This window comes from Carica papaya, chromosome 6 (genome assembly GCF_054855325.1).
Source record: "Carica papaya isolate Zhongbai chromosome 6, ASM5485532v1, whole genome shotgun sequence".
In the NCBI taxonomy this organism is placed as follows: domain Eukaryota; kingdom Viridiplantae; phylum Streptophyta; class Magnoliopsida; order Brassicales; family Caricaceae; genus Carica; species Carica papaya.
This window is the reverse complement of record NC_142314.1, coordinates 15,761,359-15,771,769: the sequence shown is the minus strand read 5'-3', so window position 1 is coordinate 15,771,769 and position 10,411 is coordinate 15,761,359. Positions and strand designations below refer to the sequence as shown.

Genomic DNA, 10,411 nt, shown 5'->3' with positions numbered 1-10,411 from the left:
ATATAGGCGAGCTAACTTACTGGTGGAGTCCGTGGTTCGAATAGGCAAGAAATGGGCAATCTTGATCAACCTATCCACAATTACCCAAATGGCATTTCGGCCAAAATAGGTACTAGGCAATATGGTGACAAAATCCATAGCCATGTGCTCCCATTTCCATTCGAGAATCGGAAGACCCTATAGCAAGCCACCAGGTCTCTGATGTTCTATCTTTATCCATTGATAAGTAAGGCATCAGGAGACGTAATCAACTATATCCTTCTTCATTATTAGCCACCAATATTGTCGTTTCAAGTCTTGGTACATTTTGGTACTTACGGGATGAATGGATAACTTGGAAGCATGGGTGGTCTTGAGTACATTTGTACGTACAACATCGGAGATCCTAATTCAGTTTTGAAATCTAAACAATCCGTCATCAGATATCCTGAAATTAGGAGATTCATTAGAAGTGAACTTATCTAGATTCTTGATGAGTTCTAAGTCTGTGGCTTGTGCTTCAAATCTTCATAAAAAAATCTGGTAGGGCTCAGATCTGGGTGAGATAGGTGCCTTTACCATAATAGCTAAGGCATAGTAATTGTACAGTGTCCATCATCTTCCAGCTGGAGGCCATGGTTTGGGCCAGCATAGCAGGCTCCCATCGACTTAGAGCATTAGCAACTACATTCCCTCCCCGGGATGATAAATGATCTAGCAATCATAATCCTTCAGAAGATCCATCCAGTGTCTTTTCCTCATGTTTAACTCTCGTTGCAAAAAAATGTATTTGAGACTCTTATGGTCAGTGTAGATTTCAAAAGTGTGATGATACAAGTAATGCCGTCATATTTTCAGGGTAAAGGTAATGGTTGTCAGCTCCAGGCCGTGGATAAGGTAGTTCCGCTCATGAACTTTGAGTTGTCAGGATTCAAATGTGACTACTCTACCATGCTGCATCAAGACACACCCCAAACCAATATGAGATGCATCACAATAAACTTGAAATCTCCTCTCATTATCAGAGAGGATTAACACAGTGGAAGAGATGGGATGGTGCTTTAATTCCATAAAACTTTCACTGCACTCATAATTCCAAATGAAGGGTACTCCCTTTCTGGTGAGTCGAGTCGTAGGGGTAGCAATCTTGGCGAATCCGTCAATGAATTGTCGGTAATAGCATGCTAAGCGAAGGAAACTACGTACCTTGGCTACATTGGTGGGCAGACTCCAGCTAGTCACTAATTTTACCTTAGACGGGTCTACAAAAACTCTTTCACTTGAGATTACATGACCGAGGAAAGAAACTCTATCTAAACAAAAAGAGCACTTACTTAGTTCACATACAGTTGGTTTTAGTGGAGAGTCTCCAACACTTCAGCCAAATGCACAATGTGTTCCTCATGTCTTTTGGATTACACCAGAATGTCATTAGTAAAGATAATGACATACCGATCCAATGCGTGTCAGAAAACTCAGTTCATTAGGTCCATGAAAGCTGCTAGGGCATTGGTCAATCCGAACGGCATCACCCTGAACTCATACAATTCATATTTATACTGAAAGGCAGTTTTTAGAATATTTTCTTCTTTAACTCTCAACTGGTGATACCCAGTTCTGAGATCAATCTTAGAAAAGACAGTGGCTCCTTGCAGTTGATCGAAGAGATCATCGATCCGGGGTAAAGGATACTTACTTTTAACGATCACTAAGTTAAGTTCCTTATAGTCCATGCAGAGTCAAAGGGTACCATCCTTTTTCTTTACAAACAACATCGGAGCACCCCAAGGAGAATGGCTAGGGCGAATGAATTTCCAAGTGATAAGATCATAAAGTTGATGTTCCAACTCTGTTAGCTCAGTGCGACTCATGTGATACGCAGGCTTCAAGATCGACTGGGTCCTAGGTAATAATTCGATCAGGAACTCTACCTCACATGTGGGAGGTAGACCAGGAAGTTTGACGGGAAAGACATCAGAAAAATTACAAAGAATTGGTATGGACACATAGTAGGATCAGCATCTATATTCATTGTAACAGCCCCGGTAATTCAACATGGAAATTATATTATAAATATTAAATGCGGAAGCGAGATCAAAATTTCGGTTAACATCCCTTACACAGAAACCCAAAAACGTACTTAAAATATAAAAGATTAAACTAACTAAGAGAGAAACTCGAAAATAAAACTATGAGTGTGACTACAGAGTCTCTAGGCATCCCCTTCGTCGTCCTCCTGCGGAATGGGCTCGGGAACCATGTCTTCCTGATCTGAAATGGTTAATTAAGGAGTGAGCTACACTAGCCCAATAAGAACATCACGATATCTCACTGTCACGGAGGTAAAGGTGGGTAGAAAAATACAAAAGACCAATGGAGCATGATTTACAACAAATCCTTTTATTCATGATAAAACCTTTACCATCCACTTACCTCGGTGGAATTCATGAAACAATATAAGAAAACAATAACATTATCACAATCATGGAATAATATAAGCTGTAAAACATAGCACTTATCACGCCTTTTGTAATTCAATCATTATACCACATATCCTTTTCTCATTTACCAGCCTACTAGTATCCATGGGGGTCCATAGGGGTCCCGCTACCCGTTAACCTTTAACATTCATAATCAGTTTCCAGGGCCGTCCCCATATCCCGTCCGGTATGGGCGCCAAAACCATAAACCTCAATACCCCGTCCGGTATGAGGGTGAAACGGGCCGTCCCCATACCCCGTCCGGTATGGGCGTCAAAACCATAAACCTCAATACCCCGTCCGGTATGAGGGTGAAACGGGCCGTCCCCATACCCCGTCCGGTATGGGCGCCAAAACACATAAGATCTCCATACCCCGTCCGGCATGTGAGACCACAATCCCGGTAGGGTTCCCTACGGACCCGGTCCGTCCACCATCTCCCAGGATATCTAGTCAGGCTGACCCCATCATACAATTATCAGTCTACACAATCTTTCATTTTCCTCTTCCTCAGTAAGCATTATCAATTCACATTTTAAACAAGCAAATCGTAATTCATGCCAAACAGACAACATACGATATCAGTTTTTCAGTCATTCAACCCATAACCAATAAAAACGTAATATATGCACACGAATCTGTAAAATGAACACATCAAACCTCATTTTGCATTTAAAGCTGTAAACATGCCAAATAACAGTAAATCACCAATCACACTAGACTCGGACTCCATTAGCAACCTTAAGCAATTTCACACATTCGTTAATTCAAGAAATACCATTTTATCATTTTGAACTTTAATACCGTGATAGGAAATAGGGTGAGGGGTCCTTACTCGTTTTCGGGGTCCGAACACGGCTTTGCAGTGCGCTTGCAGGCTATCCCTAATTTTCCCCTGAATTTTCCTCGGGGAACTAAAACGCACTACTGGTACCTGCACGTGTTCCAAAAAAAGTCCCAAATTAGGCCCAGGGCCCCTTTCGGCCCAAATCGCAACTCCGGTACGGCGGCGGCAAGTCGCCTCGGGTTGGCTGTTTTCGGCCGTTTTCGGCCGAATTCGGCCACACTCGCATCGGTCCCTGTGAGAAAACAACCCTAGGGCCCTCGGGGGGCCAAAAAATCACAGAAAAATGGAGCTTACCGGCAGCGGCGCTCTCGGGTGCGACGGCTCTCCGGCGAGGTTCGTGTTTTGGTGATTCGGCTCCGGTCAACCTGTAGAGAAAAGAATGGTGATCACGGTGATATAAAAATTGCATCAAACGGAGGCCGGGAAGGGCCTCGTCGGAGGCAAAAACCGAGAGGGGGCGCGGCGGCGCCGCTGGTCTTCGGCCGCGTATTCCGGCCGTTTGGCCGGGATTTTGGCTTCGATTTGACCATAGGAGGAATCAACGTGGAAAAACGAGTCGGGGGTATGAAATTTACCTCGATCGGCGGTCGAAAATTTCCCCGGTGCGGCGGCGGGTGGCGGCGGTCGGCCTCTGGTTCGTCTTCTCCGGTGAGCGGCAGGCGGCTAGGGTTTGTGGTCTGGTGTGGGGGTTCTATTTATAACCCCTTGCCCTTTGATCTCAGCCGTCCATTTTGTTTTAATCTGGGCCGTCCGTTTTTGATTAAATCTGGGCCGTCCGTGCAATTGTATCTGGGCCATCTGATCGCGCGATTGATCTGGGCCGTCCGATCGCGCCCACGCGGATCGCCAACGTGGCCCGTTCAGGAGCGACGTGGTCTTGCCACGTGGCAGGCCCCGGTTGGCCGGGACTGCTGACTGGGCCTGCTGACGTGGCTGCCGACGTGGCTTTTTTTTTTTTTTCCCTCGGTCCGGGCGCTACAACTCTCCCCCCCATAAAGAAATTTGGTCCCCAAATTTGCCTCATTACTCTTGATCAAACAGATGGGGATATTGGGCCCTAAATTCTGATTCCAGTTCCCAAGTCGCCTCCCTGGGTGTGTGGTTCTGCCACATGACTTTCACAAATGATATTTCCCGGTTGCGGAGTATTCTGCTTTCTCGGTCTGTGATACTGACCAGTACTTCTTCATAAGACAAGTCCTCTCGGAGTGGAAGCGGTTCGTGAGCCAAGACATGAGAAGGGTCCGGATTGTACTTACGTAGCATAGATACATGAAACACATTATGAACCCGGGAGAGCTCAGGAGGCAGTGCAAGTCTGTAGGCAGTGGTACCAATCTTGTCTAAGATTTCAAAGGGTCCAATATATCTGGGGTTTAATTTTCCCCTCCTGCCGAACCTGCTAATTCCCTTGAAGGGGGTGACTTTAAGGAACACCCAGTCGCATTTCTCAAAGGCCAGGTCCCTTCTCCGGGTATCGGCATAACTCTTTTGCCTACTCTGAGCTGTCTAGATGTTCTTCTTGATCTTAACTATCTTGGACGTGGTTTCTTCTACCAAATCCGAGCCAAACAATCTTCTATCGCCCACTTCCTCCCAACAGATCGGCGACCTGCACGGACGCCCGTATAGCGTCTCGTATGGGGCCATGCCGATGCTTGCTTGGTAGCTGTTGTTGTAAGCAAACTCTATCAGGGGTAGGTGGTCGTCCCAATGGCCCCTGGAGTCAAGGACACCGGTTCGGAGCATATCCTCCAGCGTACGAATTGTCCTCTCTGATTATCCATCGGTTTGGGGGTGGAAGGCAGTACTAAGAGACAGCTTTGTTCCCATAGCTTGCTGGAAACTATTCCAAAACCGAGAAGTGAATCTGGGATCCCTGTCGGATACCACTGTTACTGGAACTCCATGTAGTCTGACTACCTCCCGGATGTACATCCTTGCCAACTTGTCCAAGGGATCAGTCATTTTGATGGCCAGGAAGTGGGAAGACTTAGTGAATCGGTCAACAATTACCCATATAGCATCATGTCCCGATCGTGCCTTGGGTAGTCCCGATACGAAGTCCATGGTGATATGTTCCCACTTCCACTCCGGAATCGGTAAAGGCTGAAGTAACCCGCCCGGGCGTTGATGTTCTGCTTTGACCTGCTGACATACCAAACATTTAGATACAAAGTCGGCTATATCTCTCTTCATCCCATTCCACCAGAACCGAGGTCGCATAGTTTGGTACATTTTCGTACTTCCTGGATGCATGGCGAACCTTGAACTATGGGATTCTGTCATGATGTCTCTTCTTAACTCACTGTCGTCTGGGACACACACTCTGTCCCTGAAACGAATCAATCCGTCGGCAGAGATCTGAAATTCTGAGTTCACTCCCTGTTCTGCATCCTTCTTGCGGGTTACTAGGGCAGGGTCGATTGACTGGGCTCCCTTTATTCTTTGGATTAACTCGGGTTGGACTGCTAGATGGCTCAAACATGTGGCCCTCTTCAGATCTCGCAGTCGAACCTGCTGCGTGTCCCCAATGGACTTGCATTCTGAAACCATCAGATGGGCCAGGGTGCCTGCACTTTTCCTGCTGAGGGCATCGGCTACTACGTTGCCCTTACCTGGATGATATAGGATGTCACAATCATAGTCCTTGAGGAGTTCCATCCACCTTCTCTGACGCATGTTGAGATCCTTCTGAGTGAAGATGTGCTTCAAACTCTTATGATCGGTGTAGATCTGAAAGGTCTCTCCATACAAATAATGGCGCCAGATTTTCAGGGCGTGTATGATTGCGGCAAGCTCCAAGTCATGGGTAGGATAGTTCTTCTCATGATTCTTTAGCTGTCTAGACCCATATGCTATAACCTTTCCATGCTGCATCAGGACACAACCCAGACCCAGATAGGAGGCATCGCTATAAACTGTATACCCTCCTGATCCACTCGGTAGAGCCAGCACGGGTGCAGTAGTCAGTCGCTTCTTCAATTCTGAAAAACTCCTCTCGCAGTTCTCATTCCATTCAAACCTTGCATTCTTCTTTGTGAGTCGGGTTAGAGGAGCTGCTAGACTAGATAACCCTTCAATAAATCGGCGGTAATAACCTGCCATCCCTAGGAAACTGCGAATTTCCTTAACTGTTGTCAGCCTTTCCCAACCAAGTACCGCTTCAACCTTTTCGGGGTTCACCGATACCCCTTCCTTCGATATAACATGTCCTAGGAAGGCGGTTTGCTCGAGCCAAAATCCACACTTGCTCAACTTTGCATACAACTTCTTTTCCCTGAGTACCTGTAGGACTTGGGCAAGATGACGAGCATGTTCTTCTCTACTTTTTGAGTAGACTAAGATATCATCGATGAACACGATGACAAATTGATCCAAGAACTCTCTGAAGATTCTGTTCATTAGATCCATAAAGATGGCCGGGGCGTTGGTTAGCCCAAATGGCATAACCAAGAACTCGTAGTGTCCGTACCTGGTTCAGAATGCCGTCTTGGGGATATCCTCCGCTCTTACCTTTACCTGATGGTAACCTGATCGTAGATCTATTTTAGAAAAGATCTGTGCACCCTGCAACTGATCGAAAAGGTCATCAATCCGAGGAAGAGGATATTTGTTCTTGATTGTTACCTTGTTTATCCTTTTGTAATCAATGCACAGTCTCAACATTCCATCTCCCTTCCTTGCAAAAGTAACCCCGGCACCCCATGGGGAAACACTGTGCCTAATGAAGCCACTGTCTTGTAGCTCAGTGATCTGTTTCCTTAGTTCTTCCATCTCGATGCGACTCATTCGGTAAGGAGCTACTGAGATGGGCTGGGTACCTGGCTGTAAGTCTATGGTGAACTCGACCTCCCTGTCCCTTGGTAGACCGGGCAGTTCATCTGGAAATACGTCTGGAAAGTCTCGGACTACTGGAATCTCTTGGATACAAACTTCTTTCTTGGGTTTACCATGTACCACGTCCGGGTCTGCGTCGGCATCCTTCTGGGTAAGATTGTAAACTCTGCCCTGGATTGGAGGCCTCCCTTGATTCTGGTTTCTAGGGCACTCCCTCGCATAGTGCTGGGCACTGCCGCATATGCGACAGGTGTTGTTGAGGCGGTAACAGGGTCGGTCCCCATGATCCCTGCCGCAGTACTGGCAGATCTTCCCACGTGCTGCCCCCATAGCCTGAGGAGGGGCCTGAACGGCAGGCCTGGGCCTCTTACTGGGTTGGACAGGCATGGTAGGCGCTGGCCTGCGGAGCGGGGCTGAGGGTCGGGAATTTCCCGCTAACTGAGGGCGGGTGTCGAAGCTCCTTTCTATGATCTGCGCCTTTGCCAGGACTGCCGAATATGTCTCGAGCTCCATCACCAATAAGTGATGTCTGATCGCCGGGCGGAGGCCCCACTGAAATTTCCTGGCCTTTCGGCCCTCATCCAACAATGTCTCCGGGGCATGTCGGCCCAGCTCCAGGAACTTGTGGGCATACTCCGACACTGTCATATTACCCTGGACCAATTGAGCAAATTCCAATTCCTTTAAATGTTGGATGTGTTTAGGGAGATACTCCGCATGGAAGGCCGCTAGGAACTGCTCCCAAGTAACTGGTACAGGCAGGGTGGCCCACTTGAGCTCCCACCAGCGTACCGCTTCCCCTACCAGCATGTAGGAGGCAATGGCAGTCCTCTGCTCAGGAATTACTCCCAAGGTCTCGAAAGCTCTCTCAGTCTTTGCTAGCCAGTATTGGGCTTCTTCGAACGAGGATCCCCCTGAGAAGGTAGAAGGGTTCAGTCTCCTGTACCTCTCTATGAAGCCGGGGTCGATCAAGGAATGAGCAGGGTCCCAGGGCAGAGGGACTGGGACGGGCTGAGGGTGAATTGGGGGACCCTGTGGTGGAACCTGCTGATGTGGTGGGGGCACTGGAAAGTGCTGTGGCGGCGCTTGCTGGTACTGTGGCTGTGGTACCGGGTCGTACCGCGGCTGTGGTGCCGGTTGGTACTGTGGAGGAACAGGCTCCTGCCGGGGTGGTACGGGATCAGCCTGCTGTAGCGGGGGCTCAACCTGCGCTAGCGGAGGAGGTCCCGGTAACTCCCTTCTCTCCTCTTGCCTTCGCTGGGCAGCTACGAGAGCCTCCACCATCTCATACAGTCTGTCAAGATCCTCCCGAAGTGAATTATCCTGAGCCGCTCGGTTTAGTGGGGGCCTCCCTCCCCTCATTCCCGTGTACTTGTTTTCACAAGGAATGATTGAGTAACGATATATCGGTGAGTATTTATCTAAGGCACTATCGTGTAAGGGATGGGTCCGAGGAAATGCGGCTCTGATACCAACTGTAACAGCCCCGGTAATTCAACATGGAAATTATATTATAAATATTAAATGCGGAAGCGAGATCAAAATTTCGGTTAACATCCCTTACACAGAAACCCAAAAATGTACTTAAAATATAAAAGATTAAACTAACTAAGAGAGAAACTCGAAAATAAAACTATGAGTGTGACTACAGAGTCTCTAGGCATCCCCTTCGTCGTCCTCCTACGGAACGGGCTCGGGAACCATGTCTTCCTGATCTGAAATGGTTAATTAAGGAGTGAGCTACACTAGCCCAGTAAGAACATCACGATATCTCACCGTCACGGAGGTAAAGGTGGGTAGAAAAACACAAAAGACCAATGGAGCATGATTTACAACAAATCCTTTTATTCATGATAAAACCTTTACCATCCACTTACCTCGGTGGAATTCATGAAACAATATAAGAAAACAATAACATTATCACAATCATGGAATAATATAAGCTGTAAAACATAGCACTTATCACGCCTTTTGTAATTCAATCATTATACCACATATCCTTTTCTCATTTACCAACCTACTAGTATCCATGGGGGTCCATAGGGGTCCCGCTACCCGTTAACCTTTAACATTCATAATCAGTTTCCAGGACCGTCCCCATATCCCGTCCGGTATGGGCGCCAAAACCATAAACCTCAATACCCCGTCCGGTATGAGGGTGAAACGGGCCGTCCCCATACCCCGTCCGGTATGGGCGCCAAAACCATAAACCTCAATACCCCGTCCGGTATGAGGGTGAAACGGGCCGTCCCCATACCCCGTCCGGTATGGGCGCCAAAACACATAAAATCTCCATACCCCGTCCGGCATGTGAGACCACAATCCCGGTAGGGTTCCCTACAGACCCGGTCCGTCCACCATCTCCCAGGATGTCTAGTCAGGCTGACCCCATCATACAATTATCAGTCTACACAATCTTTCATTTTCCTCTTCCTCAGTAAGCATTATCAATTCACATTTTAAACAAGCAAATCGTAATTCATGCCAAACAGACAACATACGGTATCAGTTTTTCAGTCATTCAACCCATAACCAATAAAAACGTAATATATGCACACGAATCTGTAAAATGAACACATCAAACCTCATTTTGCATTTAAAGCTGTAAACAGGCCAAATAACAGTAAATCACCAATCACACTAGACTCGGACTCCATTAGCAACCTTAAGCAATTTCACACATTCGTTAATTCAAGAAATACCATTTTATCATTTTGAACTTTAATACCGTGATAGGAAATAGGGTGAGGGGTCCTTACTCGTTTTCGGGGTCCGAACACGGCTTTGCAGTGCGCTTGCAGGCTATCCCTAATTTTCCCCTGAATTTTCCTCGGGGAACTGAAACGCACTACTGGTACCTGCACGTGTTCCAAAAAAATCCCAAATTAGGCCCAGGGCCCCTTTCGGCCCAAATCGCAACTCCGGCACGGCGGCTCCGCCGTGCTCCGGCGACGGCGCCGCCGCTGGCGTCGGCAAGTCGCCTCGGGTTGGCTGTTTTCGACCATTTTCGGCTGAATTCGGCCACACTCGCATCGGTCCCTGTGAGAAAACAACCCTAGGGCCCTCGGGGGGCCAAAAAATCACAGAAAAATGGAGCTTACCGGCGGCGGCGCTCTCGGGTGCGGCGGCTCTCCGGCGAGGTTCGTGTTTTGGTGATTCGGCTCCAGTTAACCTGTAGAGAAAAGAATGGTGATCACGGTGATATAAAAATTGCATCAAACGGAGGCCGGGAAGGGCCTCGTCGGAGGCAAAAACCGAGAGGGGG

The 10,411-nt window shown here is 47.7% G+C and overlaps 1 protein-coding gene and 1 long non-coding RNA gene across 2 annotated transcripts; both read right to left on the bottom strand.

Annotated features, from left to right (window-relative positions):
• Window positions 1–2,025: 2,025 nt before the first annotated feature.
• On the bottom strand, window positions 2,026–3,436 carry LOC148253339 (uncharacterized). The gene is made up of 2 exons (XR_015812860.1): window positions 3,295–3,436; window positions 2,026–2,250 (listed from the first exon to the last, which is right to left on the bottom strand). It is a non-coding gene; the product is annotated as an uncharacterized LOC148253339 (long non-coding RNA).
• A 3,331-nt stretch (window positions 3,437–6,767) lies between these two features.
• Window positions 6,768–10,078, bottom strand: LOC148253338 (uncharacterized). The gene is made up of 2 exons (XM_088206280.1): window positions 9,906–10,078; window positions 6,768–8,861 (listed from the first exon to the last, which is right to left on the bottom strand). The coding sequence occupies exon 2, from the start codon at window positions 8,506–8,508 to the stop codon at window positions 6,787–6,789; it is 1,722 nt and encodes a 573-aa protein (XP_088062406.1). The 5' UTR covers window positions 8,509–8,861; window positions 9,906–10,078; the 3' UTR covers window positions 6,768–6,786.
• Between the last annotated feature and the right edge of the window lie 333 nt (window positions 10,079–10,411).

What these genes read in the sequence shown, in the direction of transcription:
- LOC148253338 (XM_088206280.1), bottom strand. Translation starts at nt 8,508, where the DNA reads ATGAGGGGAGGGAGGCCCCCACTAAACCGAGCGGCTCAGGATAATTCA.